Source organism: Pseudophryne corroboree, chromosome 10 (assembly GCF_028390025.1).
Source record: "Pseudophryne corroboree isolate aPseCor3 chromosome 10, aPseCor3.hap2, whole genome shotgun sequence".
In the NCBI taxonomy this organism is placed as follows: Eukaryota; Metazoa; Chordata; class Amphibia; order Anura; family Myobatrachidae; genus Pseudophryne; species Pseudophryne corroboree.
The window spans coordinates 193,411,964-193,429,935 of NC_086453.1; the positions used below are offsets into that span (position 1 = coordinate 193,411,964).

Genomic DNA, 17,972 nt, shown 5'->3' on the forward strand with positions numbered 1-17,972 from the left:
AAGGGATGCAGAACCCTCCCTCTCTTCTTCCATTCAACCCCAGGAACCCTGTCTGTCTTTTAATACAAGCCAAAAGCTCTCAGCAGAGCCAATACAATATTCCCGGTTATGAAGGTATGAAAACATAGGTATGAAACATGGCGCAAATATACCTGACAACACATTTGCCAACTTGGTCTTGGATCGCCCTTCCACGTCCTCTTGTGCTGGCCCTGGGAGTCAGTGGTATTATCTGTACATAGATCATACAAATAAGACTTGCCTATAAGGGTTTTCAGGCATGTTATTGTGATTAACGTTAAGTCCCTTAGGTTATCAGAAGAAGAAAGGGATGTCAGTAAAAGCTATATGTGGAAGAACTCTAAAAGGCCCTACACACTGGCCGATTTGTTGGAAAGATATGAACGATCTCGTTCATACATGAACGCGAACTCGTTAATATCTTTTCAGTGTGGAGGCTCCAGCGATAAACGATGTGCGGCCCCGCGCTCGTTCATCGCTGGTCCCCCGTCGGCTGTGCATGCAGGCCAATATGGACGATCTCGTCCATATTTGCCTGCAATTCTATGGAGCCGGGTGACGGGGGGAGTGAAGAAACTTCACTCCCCCCATCACTGCCCCCCCCCCCGCCGCTGGGTCGCTCGTCGTCCGTATCCGCCGTCGGGCAGCTCGGCGGCGGGTCGGCCAGTGTGTAGGGCCCAAAAGAGTAGAGGTCCAAGATGAGAGATTTGTATTATGTATTATTAATATGTTAAGGCAGTGGTTCCCAAACTTTTTTGAATCATTGCGCCCTAGAGTATCTGAATTTTTTTCTCGGCACCCCTAGGCCAAAAGTGTCTTATTGAGAAATTGAGAAAATAAATATTAAATTAAGTAAATTGTGTTTATGTCATCCTTAGGTTCAATTGTGTTATGAGGGACAATTTGCTTTTGTTTGGCCACATATTCTATGATTGACAGCCACCAGCACTGGTTTTTCCTATTACATTGACCATAAATCTTTGAATTGGTCCTGGACCACCAATCCAAGGCACACCCTCAAGTGCCCTGAGGCACCCCAGGGTGCCACGTCACACAGTTTGAGAACCACTGTGTTAAGGTCATAAACTACCCTTATCCCAGACTGCAGTGGTTTAACTAGAAAGTGGAAAGTGCAGGGAGAATATATAATTATCTCAAAATAGGGTAATGGGAGAGAACAATGGATACTTTATAGTTCAATTTACTTGTGTCAGATAAAGATAGGCACAAATAAGGATAAGGGATAGATTTTAATGAAGATGGTCTGCTTTTTTTGGGTAGCCGTAGCCTCTAGAGAAGCGAGACAATTTTGAGTTCATAAACTTGTTTTCCACATCAACCCAAGCAATAGTGTTGAGCGGTAATGATATTGCTATGTCTTTGCTCAAGAGGTACAGTAAGTCAGATAGTATAGCCTAGCATCAGGAAAGCCTCTGCACCACATATTTCTGGTTTTCTTAAGGGTAGACATAGAAGTTCTGGGGGGTTTGCCATCCAACTACATTGCAGAAAGGTGAGTGTACATCTTTAAATATTGTTCTAGGGATTTTTGCTGCTATGATCTGGGAAAGATATACTGTAGCAGTGTTGAAATTATATATATATATATATATATATATATATATTTCTCTGACGTCCTAGTGGATGCTGGGAACTCCGTAAGGACCATGGGGAATAGCGGGCTCCGAAGGAGGCTGGGCACTCTAGAAAGATTTATGACTACCTGGTGTGCACTGGCTCCTCCCACTATGACCCTCCTCCAAGCCTCAGTTAGATTTTGTGCCCGGCCGAGGTTGGATGCACACTAGGGGCTCTCCTGAGCCTTTAGAAAGAAAGTATAGAAATTAGATTTTTTATTTTCAGTGAGACCTGCTGGCAACAGGCTCACTGCAGCGAGGGACTAAGGGGAGAAGAAGCGAACCTGCCTGCTTGCAGCCAGCTTGGGCTTCTTAGGCTACTGGACACCATTAGCTCCAGAGGGATCGACCGCAGGCCCAGCCTTGGTGTTCGGTCCCGGAGCCGCGCCGCCGTCCCCCTTACAGAGCCAGAAGCAAGAAGAGGTACGGAAAATCTGCGGCAGAAGACATCAGTCTTCACCAAGGTAGCGCACAGCACTGCAGCTGTGCGCCATTGCTCCTCACACACACTTCACACTCCGGTCACTGAGGGTGCAGGGCGCTGGGGGGGGGCGCCCTGAGAAGCAATAACAACACCTTGGCTGGCAAAAATACCACAATATATAGCCCCAGAGGCTATATATGTGGAAAATACCCCTGCCAGAATATAGGAAAAAGCGAGAGAATAGTCCGCGGAAAAGGGGCGGAGCTATCTCCCTCCGCACACTGGCGCCATTTTTCCCTCACAGCTCCGCTGGAAGGAAGCTCCCTGGCTCTCCCCTGCAGTCTACACTACAGAAAAGGGTAAAAAAGAGGGGGGGCACTAAATTTAGGCGCAGTATACATTTATATAGAAAAAGCAGCTATAGGGGACATAACTCAGTTAGTCCCTGCATTATATAGCGCTCTGGTGTGTGCTGGCATACTCTCACTCTGTCCCCCCAAAGGGCTTTTGTGGGTCCTGTCCTCTGTTGGAGCATTCCCTGTGTGTGTGCGGTGTGTCGGTACGGCTGTGTCGACATGTTTGATGAGGATAATGATGTGGAGACGGAGCAGATGCCTTTAGAAGGGATGTCACCCCCTGCGGGGCAGACACCTGAGTGGTTGAGCTTATGGAAGGAAATGAGTGCACGTATAGACTCCTTACATAAGAAATTTGACGACATGCCAAATGTGGGACAGCCGACTTCTCAGCTCGTGCCTGTCCAGGCGTCGCACAGGTCATCAGGGGCTCTAAAACGCCCGCTACCTCAGACCGCAGACCCAGATGTCGACACTGATACTGACACCAGTGTCGACGACGATGAGTCTAACCTGATGCCCACTAAGGCCATTCACTGCATGATTGAGGCAATGAAAGAGGTGTTACACATTTCTGATATAAATACAGGTACCACTAAAAAGGGTATTATGTTTGGGGAGAAAAAACTACCCGTAGTTTTTCCCCCAACAGATGAATTAAATGAAGTGTGTGAAGAAGCGTGGACTTTCCCTGATAAAAAATTGGTAATTCCTAAGAAGGTACTAAAGGCGTTCCCTTTCCCGCCAGAGGATAGGTCACGTTGGGAAACACCTCCTAGGGTGGATAAAGCGCTCACACGTTTGTCTAAAAAGGTGGCACTACCGTCTCCGGATACGGCCGCCCTCAAGGAACCTGCTGATAGAAAGCAGGAGGCGATCCTGAAGTCTGTATACACACACTCAGGCATTATACTTAGGCCAGCTATTGCGTCAGCATGGATGTGCAGTGCTGCCGCTGCGTGGTCAGATAAACTGTCAGAAAATATTGACACATTAGACAGAGACACGATCCTGCTAACCATAGACCATATCAAAGACTCAGTCTTATATATGAGAGATGCACAGAGGGAAATTTGCCGGCTGGCATCTAAAGTAAGTGCATTGTCCATTTCTGCTAGGAGAGGCTTATGGACTCGCCAGTGGACAGGAGATGCAGATTCTAAAAGGCACATGGAAGTTTTGCCATATAAGGGTGAGGAATTATTTGGGGATGGTCTCTCGGACCTAGTTTCCACAGCAACGTCTGGGAAGTCAGCATTTTTACCCCATGTCCCCTCACAGCCTAAGAAGGCGCCGTTTTATCAGGTTCAGTCCTTTCGGACCCAGAAAAGCGTGGAAAAGGCGGGTCTTTTCTGTCCAGAGGCAGAGGTAGGGGAAAAAGGCTGCAACAAACAGCAGGTTCCCAGGAGCAAAAGTCCTCCCCCGCTGCTTCTTCCAAGTCCGCCGCATGACGGTGGGGCTCCACAGGCGGAGCCAGGTACGGTGGGGGCCGCCTCAAGAATTTCAGCGATCAGTGGGCTCGCTCACAGGTGGATCCCTGGATCCTTCAAATAGTATCTCAGGGGTACAAACTGGAATTCGAGGCGTCTCCACCCCACCGGTTCCTAAAATCTGCCTTGCCGATTGCTCCCTCAGACAGGGAGGCGGTGCTAGCGGCAATTCACAAGCTGTATTCCCAGCAGGTGATAATCAAGGTACCCCTACTTCAACAAGGCCGGGGTTACTATTCCACACTATTTGTGGTGCCGAAACCGGACGGTTCGGTGAGACCCATTTTAAATTTGAAATCCTTGAACACATACATAAAAAAATTCAAGTTCAAGATGGAATCGCTCAGGGCGGTTATTGCAAGCCTGGACGAGGGGGATTACATGGTATCCCTGGACATCAAGGATGCTTACTTGCATGTCCCCATTTACCATCCTCACCAGGAGTACCTCAGATTTGTGGTACAGGATTGCCATTACCAATTCCAGACGCTGCCGTTTGGACTGTCCACGGCACCGAGGGTATTTACCAAGGTTATGGCGGAAATGATGATACTCCTTCGAAAAAAGGGAGTTTTAATTATCCCGTACTTGGACGATCTCCTAATAAAGGCGAGGTCCAAGGAACAGTTGTTGGTGGGAGTAGCACTATCTCAGGAAGTGCTGCACCAGCACGGCTGGATTCTGAATATCCCAAAGTCACAGCTGGTTCCGACGACACGGCGACTGTTCCTGGGTATGATTCTGGATACAGTCCAGAAAAAAGTGTTTCTCCCGGAGGAGAAAGCCAGGGAGTTGTCATCTCTAGTCAGAGACCTCCTGAAACCAAAACAGGTATCAGTGCATCACTGCACGCGGGTCCTGGGAAAGATGGTAGCTTCTTACGAAGCAATTCCCTTCGGCAGGTTCCATGCCAGAATCTTTCAGTGGGACCTGTTGGACCAATGGTCCGGATCGCATCTTCAGATGCATCGCTTAATAACCCTGTCTCCAAGAACCAGGGTGTCTCTACTGTGGTGGCTGCAGAGTGCCCATCTTCTAGAGGGCCGCAGGTTCGGCATACAGGACTGGGTCCTGGTGACCACGGATGCCAGCCTTCGAGGCTGGGGGGCAGTCACACAGGGAAGAAACTTCCAAGGACTATGGTCGAGTCAGGAGACTTCCCTTCACATAAATATTCTGGAACTAAGGGCCATTTACAATGCCCTAAGTCAAGCAAAATCCCTGCTCCTACACCAGCCGGTGCTGATCCAGTCAGACAACATCACGGCAGTCGCCCATGTAAATCGACAGGGAGGCACAAGAAGCAGGATGACGATGGCAGAAGCCACAAGAATTCTCCGATGGGCGGAGAATCATGTTCTAGCACTGTCAGCAGTGTTCATTCCGGGAGTGGACAACTGGGAAGCAGACTTCCTCAGCAGACACGACCTCCACCCGGGAGAGTGGGGACTTCATCCAGAAGTTTTCCAGATGCTGGTAAACCGTTGGGAAAAACCACAGGTGGATATGATGGCGTCCCGCCTCAACAAAAAGTTAAAAAGATATTGCGCCAGGTCAAGGGACCCTCAGGCGATAGCTGTGGACGCTCTAGTGACACCGTGGGTGTACCAGTCGGTTTATGTGTTCCCTCCTCTGCCTCTCATACCAAAGGTATTGAGAATAATAAGAAAGCGAGGAGTAAACACAGTTCTCGTGGTTCCGGATTGGCCAAGACGAGCGTGGTACCCGGAACTTCAAGAGATGCTCTCAGAGGACCCGTGGCCTCTACCGCTCAGACAGGACCTGCTACAGCAGAGGCCCTGTCTGTTCCAAGACTTACCGCGGCTGCGTTTGACGGCATGGCGGTTGAACGCCGGATCCTGAAGGAAAAGGGTATTCCGGAAGAAGTCATTCCTACGCTTATTAAAGCCAGGAAAGATGTTACGGCAAAGCATTATCACCGCATATGGCGGAAATATGTTGCATGGTGCGAGGCAAAAAAGGCCCCAACAGAGGAATTTCAGCTAGGTCGATTTCTACATTTCCTGCAAGCAGGAGTGAATATGGGCCTAAAACTAGGCTCCATTAAAGTACAGATCTCGGCTCTGTCGATTTTCTTTCAAAAAGAACTAGCTTCAGTACCTGAAGTTCAGACATTTGTGAAAGGAGTGCTGCATATTCAGCCCCCGTTTGTGCCTCCTGTGGCCCCTTGGGATCTCAACGTGGTATTGAGTTTCTTAAAATCACATTGGTTTGAGCCACTAAAAACCGTGGATCTAAAATATCTCACGTGGAAAGTGGTCATGTTATTGGCCTTGGCTTCAGCCAGGCGAGTGTCAGAATTGGCGGCTTTATCATGTAAAAGCCCTTATCTGATTTTCCATATGGATAGGGCAGAATTGAGGACTCGTCCCCAGTTTCTCCCTAAGGTGGTGTCAGCGTTTCACCTGAACCAGCCTATTGTGGTGCCTGCGGCTACTAGGGATTTGGAGGACTCCAAGTTGCTAGACGTTGTCAGGGCCCTGAAAATATATGTTTCCAGGACGGCTGGAGTCAGAAAATCTGACTCGCTGTTTATCCTGTATGCACCCAACAAGCTGGGTGCTCCTGCTTCTAAGCAGACTATTGCTCGCTGGATTTGTAGTACAATTCAGCTTGCACATTCTGTGGCAGGCCTGCCACAGACAAAATCTGTAAATGCCCATTCCACAAGGAAGGTGGGCTCATCTTGGGCGGCTGCCCGAGGGGTCTCGGCTTTACAACTTTGCCGAGCAGCTACTTGGTCAGGGGCAAACACGTTTGCAAAATTCTACAAATTTGATACCCTGGCTGAGGAGGACCTAGAGTTCTCTCATTCGGTGCTGCAGAGTCATCCGCACTCTCCCGCCCGTTTGGGAGCTTTGGTATAATCCCCATGGTCCTTACGGAGTTCCCAGCATCCACTAGGACGTCAGAGAAAATAAGAATTTACTCACCGGTAATTCTATTTCTCGTAGTCCGTAGTGGATGCTGGGCGCCCATCCCAAGTGCGGATTGTCTGCAATACTTGTAAATAGTTATTGCTAACTAAAGGGTTATTGTTGAGCCATCTGTTGAGAGGCTCAGTTGTTTTCATACTGTCAAACTGGATATAGTATCACGAGTTGTACGGTGTGGCTGGTATGAGTCTTACCCGGGATTCAGAATCCTTCCTTATTATGTCAGCTCGTCCGGGCACAGTGTCCTAACTGAGGCTTGGAGGAGGGTCATAGTGGGAGGAGCCAGTGTACACCAGGTAGTCATAAATCTTTCTAGAGTGCCCAGCCTCCTTCGGAGCCCGCTATTCCCCATGGTCCTTACGGAGTTCCTAGCATCCACTACGGACTACGAGAAATAGAATTACCGGTGAGTAAATTCTTATTATATATATATATATATATATATATATATATATATATATATATATATATAATTTTATTTTTTTTACTTTACTTTTGCAATATCCTCCCCAGCCATAAAACAACATATTTCCTCCGTGTGAAAGTGCTTCCTTTGCATTGTTTTCGGAGTTTTAGAAAGTATATAGGAATTCAAAAGACACATGGCTGGGTGCGTGCACACAACAGCAGCAAGCCTCCGGTGTCCGCGCACACACACCCGTACGTCCCAAGAATAATTCGGGTGCAAAAAGAGATATATAAAACAGATAAATATTTTAAAAAATAAAAATATAAGATTGTGCTGATCACTTATAGCCAATCGTATGCAGCTCCCAACGCAGTAATCTGAAAGGGTTTACAACAAGAATTTGAATATATAAAAAGAGAGCGCTTAACGATTAGGACATTTATTATATATTCACAATTTAAAAAGGTTGAAACATGAAAATTACGATATTACATATAAAAAGCACCCTTGTTAAAATACCAGTATAGCCAGCCAATTATATATAATCCAGAACAAAGTATCCTAGGATATAATTAATTGTATATGTTGCTGCCAAAGTTAACTTAGTCCACCAGTATTTTTACAGGACAACGCCGTGCTCCACCTCTTATCAGACCTTGTGCTGTTTTTACTGATAAGCCCAAGATGTCTCTTAATTAAGAGTAAATTATGTCCACAGTCCTCTAGACTCTATCCATATCGGCAACAGTTGCACACACAGGTTGCATATAGCTTGCACTCCGGTGTTTAATAGTAAGTATCCGGATAGTGACTACCTGATCCGAGTGCAGTGCAGAGTCCGTATCAACAAGGAGAGTAGTATTACATATGAGACATCAGTCGGGCAGCGACACAGTACAGCATCGATGTTACAGAGGGAGATCGTTGTCCGGTGGTAGGCAGCGTTTCCGCGAGCAAACTGCTATGAAAGCCGGGTGAGGATCCCTTAACGCGTTTCTCCGTCTTGTGCTTTATGACGGTTTCCTCAGAAGGTAGTTTTATCACTGGCACACCTCTATTTAAGTACATCATCCTCCAATGGAAATAGCCACTTAATTACTCAATACAGGTGTGCTCTCACTTGCGAGCATAGGACGGAGAAACGCGTTAAGGGATCCTCACCCGGCTTTCATTCCAGTTTTCTCGTGGAAACGCTGTATTACATTAACTAGTATACTTGAAATATCTATGGGGATGTGTTCTCTAGTTGGCCACAATAACTAGCTCCCTTCCCAGGTAGTAAACTCCTGTAATAATCTGTGCTTCTTTTCCTAGGACCAGATTGAGGAATTCCGCCAGCTCAAAGACACGTTAAAGAAAATGCCAAGTTTTAAAGACCCCAAAACTGACTCGCAGAACCTGCAATTTCTGGCAACCAATAAAAAGGTAACTGGTGACTAAGTAATCTCCAGAAGTTCCCCACTGTCATCAAACACTAGGGCTGAGACATTGCATAGTAGAGCACACATATGGAACATATACAGGAGACCTATACTGAACTAGATGATAGCAGAATAATATATAATAATAATATATATATAAATAACACCGCAAAATAATGTCATGCTTATTCTGGTCCTAAAGAATAACATGCAGAACGATCATATAATCGCTGTCACATGATGCTGCTAATTCCTGCCTATGTTTCCTGTATTAATGCAGACGCTTGTCACTTTTTGGTCCCAAAAGTGTCTTTGTCCTTCTAACTTATATTTAAAATAACCCTGTGTGTTTAAAGTGCACTAATAGAGTAGGTGAGTCCTCATTTTATTTATCCAGGGCACTGCGTGTTGCGCAGTATTTTGAAGGTGACATTATTTTTAACATACGCCACTTCTTAATGAATAAATTATCTCTTGAGGTTGTCATGTCTCCTATCTGTTACATGAGTATGTTTGGACACTCACTGGTCAGTCAGATGAAAGTGTGTGTTGGCTGCAACAGTATTGCTGTTTGAAATTGTATTGGGTGCACTAAATCGGCCCACTCATCCAGCATACAGTGTATACAGTACTGTACTGATATACTTTTGCCCTTACAACATTTGTTTACTTTTTTTTGTGATCTTGTTTTTTCCCATCACCACCTGCTAAGAGGTGACTATTACATATGTTTTCTTATTGATAAAGAATAAAGGGAGACGTTTTGGAAATTCCTCCGTATTTGTAATATGGTAAACCAGCTAGTGGTTTTATATGGAAAGCAAAAATACACCAAATACACTTATATACAGTGTGCGCTTGTAGTTCTGTGTCTCTGATTGTGTGTGCCTGTGTTTATAATTGAAACACTGTGAAAATCACATTTTGTCTCAAGTTTTTATTTTATTTATTTTATTTCAACAAAAGGAGCAATACATGACTGGAATGGGGGGGGGGGGGGGGTCAACATTACAATTGGAACACAATGTACAGAGCATGTCCAGTCGCAGGGAACAACAATTGGAAAAATTGAACAGTTTGGCAATAAAACGATACAGGAGGATGTATTAAGCTCTGTCAGACTGATAGTATAATGTAACAAAGAAGAAAGGGAAAAAAAGAGAGAACAAAAGAGGAAACTTATCTAAAAAAAAAAAAGCACAAAAATGTTTTATGACAAATATGATAGAGAGAAATAGGAAAAGTAGAATTGGGAGGAAAAGGGAAACCTGAAAAAAAGATGGACTAAGTAATGCCAAGAAGGAGAAGACCAGTAAGAAAGGGGAGTGGGGGGAGGGGGGGGGGGGGAGGTGCTAGGAGGAGGAGGAAAAGGGTAAGGAAAGAGCACCAGGCAAAGAAGAGTGAAAAGTGTACCAAGAGTCCCATACACCTGATGGTACATGGGTACAGTGTTGTTGAGGAGGGAGGTGATATATTCCAAGGAGGAAACGTACCACAGTATGTTAATTAGGGCGCTCTGATTTGGCAATCAGGATTGTAGAAGTGTTGGAGATATGAATGAGTACTTTGTTCTCTGTCCTTAACACCAAACGAAGGGGTATGTGGAGAAGGAGTATCGATGGATCCATAGGCACAGAACAGGAGGTAACATTTACCATAAGGGTTATCGCCATGCTCCAGAACTGTTGGATCACCAGGCATTCCCACCAAATGTGAAAAAGGTGCCTACCATGCCACAGCCTCGCCAGCACTGGGCTGAGGAGTGTGGGTATATATACGATGAAGTTTATCAGGGGTCAAGTACTAACGGGTGTATACTTTGTATGCCGTTTCCCTGATGCCATCATTAATGGAGGCTTTAGCGATCCGGTGTCGGATACGAGACCATTCTTCTCGTCAAACTGTATGCCAAGGTCACATTCCCAGGCAGTTTCGAAAGATTCTTTGTGGGGTGGTTTGGGGGACAGAATAGAGTGGTATAGCACAGAGATGGCACCACTACAACCGAGTATAGACATTGGCGTTCAAAAAAGGAAGGTTGGCGAAAGGGTCTAGAGTGGCAGTGAGTGTGGACAAAATGGTGGATCTGCAGATAAGAGTAGTGCAGTGCGGCGGGGAGGTTATAGCGTTCTTGAAAACCTGCAAAAGTGGAGGGAGCTGAGTGTCCAGCAATGTGCATAAAACAGGTGATTCCGGCTGATAGTCAGGGGGCAGCCCATTTATCAGAAAACCCTGGTGGGATTAGGGGGTGTCCTCCAAAGAGACGTTAAAGGGGAGGGATAAGTCATAAGAGAAAAGCGTTTTTTGTCTCAAGTTACAATCTGTACTGCTCAAACTCATGAGCTGTGGGAGTAGCCATTAATGTGAAGCTCTATGTTTAAGGGGGGATGTTCCAATCAGCGAAGAATGGAGAAGTTGCTCATGGCAACCAATCCGCTGCTCTGTATAATTTTATAATATGCAAATTATAAATGTCACTTCAATGCTTATTGGTTGCCATGGGCAACTTTTCCACTGGCTCACTTCTCCACTCTTTTCACTGCTTAGTACACCTCCCCCTACGTCTTAGAGCTTTTATTTTCATTGTTAAGATGGCCATACTGTAGCTGGGCAGATGTGACCAGAGCTGCTAAAATCCGAGAGAACAAACAGTGTGGCTGCATCACCACATTAACAGTCAAACCAAGGTCTTTGGAATTGATAGAGAAATGTGGCTGTACGTTATTGACATTAAATAGTTCCTTAAATAGTTCCTTTTAATAGATATGTATTGTGGGCTTATAATTGCAGTCCCGCTTTATATTACTGGACTGTCTGTAATGAGGTATAAATTGTTTGAGCAACTTCAGTTGTGTATAACCTTGGGCTCCCATGTTTCTGATTTAACAAAAGAATAGTCCCATTGTTATTCCACACAAAATTCACAATGTTTATATTCCAATAGTTATAACTCTCGAGGATCACAAATTAAAAGCACGAGTTAAATTATGTTCCTATACATTAAGCTTGTGATTGTGACATTTGGATTTGTCTTTCATATCCACTGTATAATTAGGTTTGCCATAATATCCCTTTAATCTCTGATACCTATGATTTACACAGGTTCTGTGCCTGGCTATATTCAAGCCTGCATTCACCTGGTTTCAATCCACAACAGAACCTGTGTAAATCATAGGTGTTCCGGATTAAATGGATATTAGATAGCTTCTGTTAGATAACGCATTATGAATGTGTGTCATGACGATACCTACAGTATAACTTCATCTGAAGGCACACCACTGTTACAGTAGTTAAATTCCGTTCCGGATTGGTCCATTAGGCCCCAAATAGGCAAACTTTTTTTTATTTGTGTGTGTGTGTGTGTGTGTGTGTGTGTGTGTGTGTGTGTGTGTGTGTGTTTGTTTGTTTTTGCAGATAAGGGAACATATGGGAAATGCGGACAAAGTCAGTAAATGTTAGTTGTCAGGTTTTTGGTCGCATTATCCCTTTAGTACATCCTTCCCTTTGCCTTTTTATGGTTTTCATAATTCAACTGTGGTACTGTCGGCTTATCTCGAAGCTGTGAAGCCCATTCTATCTATACTAGAGACACATGGGACATTATTAAATAGGGTTGAGGTTAAAACAGGGCAGACTAGATGGGCCAAAGTGGTTTTTATCTGCCATCAAATTCTGTGTTTCTATTCCACCAGATGCACAGTGACATCTGTACAGACTGGATTTGAAGTATGCGTGCGCTGTATTTCGGCTGCCTCAGCTGTCTGACTCCTCCTATTTTCCTCCTTAGGATATTAAAGGACGTAACACACAGGTGCCTCGGAGCACACTGGGAAGAGAGAAGCTGGTGGAAAACATCCATGGAGTTTCTACCCAACATGCAAAGAGATTTTCACAAGCTCAACCTGCATCATGGGAAAAGTCTCTCCTTCGTAGCTCTCCTGTGCACATGGCAGCCCCCCGAATAGGGTCACAGAATGACAGCCATGTAGCAAGATTCACCCGGACAGTTAATAGTCTCCAAGACCACAAAGAGGTAAAGCACAGCCTGTCCTGTAGCAAATGGTTTTTCTCTGCTTGCTGTTCTTTTACAGGGAAACAAAGTGAGAGATCTCATCATTTGAAATAAGGAAAACACAGAAGGCTGTTTTTTAAGGAGCTCATGGCTTGCACATCCTTATATGCTGTGTCTGGGAGCCATACATTTCCCCAGGTTTTATATTGTCCATGAGCTGTGTTCTATATAGCTATGTGTAGGCGACGGTCACATCCCATCCTGCCCCCACTGAAAACGTAATGTCATCATTCCTGTGGTTTTCTATAGATTAGAGAGAACTTCAAGAGCAGCTTTCCAGCTACTGGCGAAGATTAGTCACTGACATCCGTTATGTGTATTCCTGCTGTTACTATTAAAAGTGAGACAATTGTGTATGTATATTAATTGTATTAAGTCTTACCTTTTGGGGACATTTTGGGAATTCAAGTACAACTAGAGTTTGCGTCTAAATGTAGTGAGTAGTAGAATAAGGGCGGGATTCAAATGTGTTATTGCCCCCGATCTCCCGTCTAAAGTGACGGGAGATCGCTGGGCGATATTCTAATGACCCCCGTTATTGCGCTGATCGTGCCCATAAGAGACGGGCTTAGCTGCGTAAAGCAGCTAAACCCGACTAAAGACATGGGCGCGATCGTGAAAAGTACAGTTTGGGCATCCAAACGGGTCACTTTTCGTGCATTTCAGCTCCCCACCTTCTGGGGGTGGTGAGCTGAAATGCTGATATCGCACCCATCGGCAGCAACATTTGAATACTGCCGGCGGGCGCGATGGGGGGGGGGGGGAGGGGAGTGGCACAGAAGATTTGAATCTCTAAATGGTTTATTATTTTATGTGAAGGGTTATAATGAGAACCTGATTTACCATAAAGATGCCCCTTCTTAGTAAGTGCAAGTATGTGTCTACACCACTTGCGTATTTATAATGGCTGCATTGTGTGTGTTGTCTGCACCATACACACAGCACCCATTTGTTGAATATTTACCCCTTCGGAGTCCTGCGCTGACAGCAGCAGCACTGCATAATTTCCTCTACTGCGCATGCGCAGAACACCGGGATAATATCCCTGCACCATTTTCCTGAGATCTGCGCATGCATAGTAGAGTCTGGGCCCTCTAATGCTCAGACTCTACAGTGCTGCCAGCAGAGAGGAGGGGGCCCAGGCGGAGGAGGCTGCAGACGGGGCCTCCTCCTCTCTTTAAACGCCTCTGGTCTACACACTTGTATGTAATCTTGGTCTATGGTTACCTGTAAATATGTTTAATATGATCAAAATATAAGCAGAAATGTGGTAAATAATATCTAGATAAATTGTTAATGGTTATGGGGTTCATGGATATCTGCAATGGGATTTTTGTGTAGTGGGACAAGTTGTTGTAATGACTGTCTATAGAATTTTCTAGGTGCCCTCATGCCAGGACTGGAGGGCAGTTAGGGGGAGTGCATGTGCCAGGACTGGAGGGCAATTAGGGAGAGTGCTCGAGGACAAGCAAGGAGAGCGTCGTGGACACCTGTGGGGGGAGGCTATATAACTGGCAGACCTGCCACAGCACGAGAGAAGCTGCAAGGACACACTGATTCAGCCAGCGAAACAGTGGGGATCTGGACTATAGCTCTACAATGTCTAGGTCGACAGTCAATACATCTGCACCATATGATTGACATGCATTAGGCTGACATGGACAAAAGGTCGACGTGGCAATGGTCAACACATATGGCACTGCGTGTTGCACAGTATTTTGAAGGTGACATTCTTTTTAACATACGCCACTTCTTAATGAATAAATTATCTCTTGAGGTTGCCACGTCTCCTATCTGTTACATGTTTAAGTTTATGGTTTGTGGACAAGGCAAACGAAGTGTGCCTGCGGCGAGGTGCGTTTCTACACTTGGTGGTCCCAGATGGAAAAACTATCCACACTAACACCAAAAATGCAAAAAAAAAGTGTGCCGACCATTGTCCTGTCGACCTTTTGCCCGTGTCATTTTCTTTTGTTCATGCCGACCTTTTTATATGTCAACCTTTTGTCAATGCCGACCTTGTGTATGTTGATCATATGGGGTCAGCCTAATGACTGTAGACCGACTGTATATCTACTATACCACACCCAACCAGTGAAAGGAACATCTTCACCAAACCCAGCCTAATCTCATCCTAACCCTCTGATCCACGCTCACTGTCTACCCCACAGGTTCTCAAACTCAGTCCTCAGGACCCCACACAGTACATGTTTTGCAGGTCTCCTCACAAAATCACAAGTTAAATAATTAGCTCCCCCTGTAGACCTTTTAAAATGTGTCAGTGAGTAATTAATGCACCTGTGCACCTGCTGGGTTACCTGCAAAACATGCACTGTGTGGGGTCCTGAGGACCGAGTTTGAGAACCTATGGCCTACCTGACCCTCTCCATGAGGGAGAAAATGCTCTGTTCCTGGACTTTCCTGGTAATGTATGATTGCCATCACCTGTGGTGAAACACCTTTCTTATCAATTACCTAGCTCACCACAGGTGATGGCAATCATACATTACCAGGAAAGTCCAGGAACAGAGCATTTTCTCCCTCATGGAGAGGGTCAGGTAGGCAAGTATGGGCCTACCCCATCTGTGTCACCCATCTGTCTGCCCTTAGGCTGCTGCAAGTTCCAAGGGCGCGCTGATGGTGGAGTGTGCAGAGCCACCTGTGGGGTTGCACTGTCATTGGGCATTAAAGTGAGCTTCTCTGGGTGTGCACAGTCCGGCGCACGCTAGTACACAAGAGACTAGCATTCGCATATTATTGCCGCTGCAACTCCGCAAAAAGACGCAGCCACACATGCATTATCGTCCACCTCTGATTAAGGCCCACAGTGCCTCATTTAGTCAGTCTAAAACGCGATTTGCAATTTGTGGCTTAATTTGTGATTCTTGCATTTTAAATGTGACTTGAGACTACTGTATGTATGACGCGGTAGCTGAGACTGGAGCTAGAATGGGCGTGGAGTCACACGAGATAAACAAGCATGCGATTACAGTGGGTGTGCAGTATGGATGTACAACTTCAGCGTGGACCTTAAATGGCAGTTGAAAAAAACCACATAAGCAGCTCTCTGGAGGGGGCAGAGATGGGTGTACTCCTGACCTTGGCGTGCTTGCGCAAATGGTGTTGCAGCAGGGTTTTAAAAGTGTTCTCACACTGCATTATACAAACTCCATTGTTTCCAGCTCCAGTCCTCAGGGACCCCTAACTGTGAAGGTTTTACAGATCTCCACAGTATTGCAAGTGAAATAATTTGCAACACCTGTGGGTCTTTTAAAAAGCAGCAGCCAGTAATTGAAACACCTGTGCACCCACTAGGAGATCAGTAATGGATACACCTGTGCACCCACTAGTAGATCAGTAATGGAAACACCTGTGCACCCACTAGGAGATCAGTAATGGATACACCTGTGCACCCACTAGTAGATCAGTAATGGAAACACCTGTGCACCCACTAGGAGATCAGTAATGGATACACCTGTGCACCCACTAGTAGATCAGTAATGGAAACACCTGTGCACCCACTAGGAGATCAGTAATGGATACACCTGTGCACCCACTAGTAGATCAGTAATGGAAACACCTGTGCACCCACTAGGAGATCAGTAATGGATCACCTGTGCACCCACTAGTAGATCAGTAATGGAAACACCTGTGCACCCACTAGGAGATCAGTAATGGATACACGTGTGCCCCTGGGATGTAGTTATGTGACCATAAATATAAAGCTCTCTGCACATGTAACACCTGCCTCACCTGGTGGTTTTTCCCATTAGTCTGCTTTTTTGGTTTGCTAACAAACCTTAACCTCCATAGTTATGTAAATTGTCGCAGATGCCAAGTTCATTTCTGTGGAAAATGTACGTAGGGAGAACTCCATCAGTCCAGAATTGTCTCACAATGCTTCGATAAATGTCGCAGATAAATGTGGAAATTCTTGCACATATTGTATGTAAGGCAATAAATAATTTTACTTAAGTAATAATAATAGGAAGCACAACAGAGACTTCTATAGTATAGTGTCTCTATTGGAGAACATTGCAGAAGGAATCCGAAAAGCACCGTATTTAAACATAAAGTAGCCTTGCACTGTAAGTGTCATCTCACTACATTGACTGTTTGACACATGCACTGTGCAGTTTGGGAGCGGTGACATCTGGTGGACGGAAAGTACTGTTACACTCTCCCATGTTTCTACTTTATGCTGCAACTAAATACACCATGCTGAGTCCAGGCGCTGCGTATTAGACACGTTATGCCTGCCGTGCTATATGGCAAACGGAAGATAGGTGTATGAGGACACCTCTACATAATGGATAATTATTTACAGTATGTGTATCCTCCTGTTAACGATATATGTGTTAAATGTGATTTCTGGTGTCATCACTTCAGTGCTCATAGGAAAATTTTATATAAGTGAAAAATGCTTCATTTATTACATATTCTTTATAGCTGAACTAATTTTTATTGGTAATTGTCTATGGGTTACGATTTACAGGCTGGGAACCGCGCTGTGCTACCACATGTTCAGCAGCCGCCGCAGGACCAGGGACTTGAGAATGAAGTTGGTCATGACCAGCCAGGAGATAATCGGGCACAGACTGTGAATGTTCTTGTTGCCAATGAACACGTGCCAGTTCACAGGTGAGTGTTTCAGTCCTTGTCTTTCCCTCTGCTTATCACACTGACTCAGATCTTCACGTTTATTGTATCTTTTTCTCTAGCATCCATAAGGGATATTGGGGATATAGTACGATGGGTATAGACGGGGTCCAAAGGAGCCAGGGCACTTTAAATTTCTTCAACTGGGTGTGCTGGCTCCTCCCCTCTATGCCCCCTCCCACAGGCAGTTTAGAAAAAAGTGCCCTCAGGAGAGGATGCACATCTCTGAGCTCTAGAGAGTTTTCTTCAATTTCTTTGTTTGTTATTTTCAGTTTGCTGTTTGGGCAACAGCATACCAGCACCGTGGGAGTTAGGGGGGGGACGGTCACCGGCCTTACTTGGTGCAGAGCCGCTTCCCCGCTGCAGGACCACCGTCTTGAGGGGTTGTTGTTCAGCGGGGCACTGCGCCTTGGCTGTCACAGCCGCAGCACACAGCACACCCCTAATCAGTGGCGTAACTACTGCCCCCGCAGTCCTCGCGATGGCTTGGGGGCGAGGGGCTGCGGGGGCGCCACTGATTTAGAAC

The 17,972-nt window shown here is 45.5% G+C and overlaps 1 protein-coding gene across 4 annotated transcripts in view; it reads left to right on the forward strand.

Moving 5' to 3' along the window:
- LOC134966338 (Golgi integral membrane protein 4-like) overlaps nt 1-17,972 on the forward strand; it is a 504,615-nt gene that overhangs the window by 301,047 nt on the left and 185,596 nt on the right. For all 4 annotated transcript variants that reach the window (XM_063943009.1, XM_063943008.1, XM_063943006.1 and 1 more), the window contains exons 7-9: nt 8,609-8,719; nt 12,503-12,748; nt 17,283-17,428. In XM_063943009.1, the coding sequence (XP_063799079.1) occupies nt 8,609-8,719; nt 12,503-12,748; nt 17,283-17,428 (503 nt within the window). The remainder of the gene's footprint in view (nt 1-8,608; nt 8,720-12,502; nt 12,749-17,282; nt 17,429-17,972) is intronic.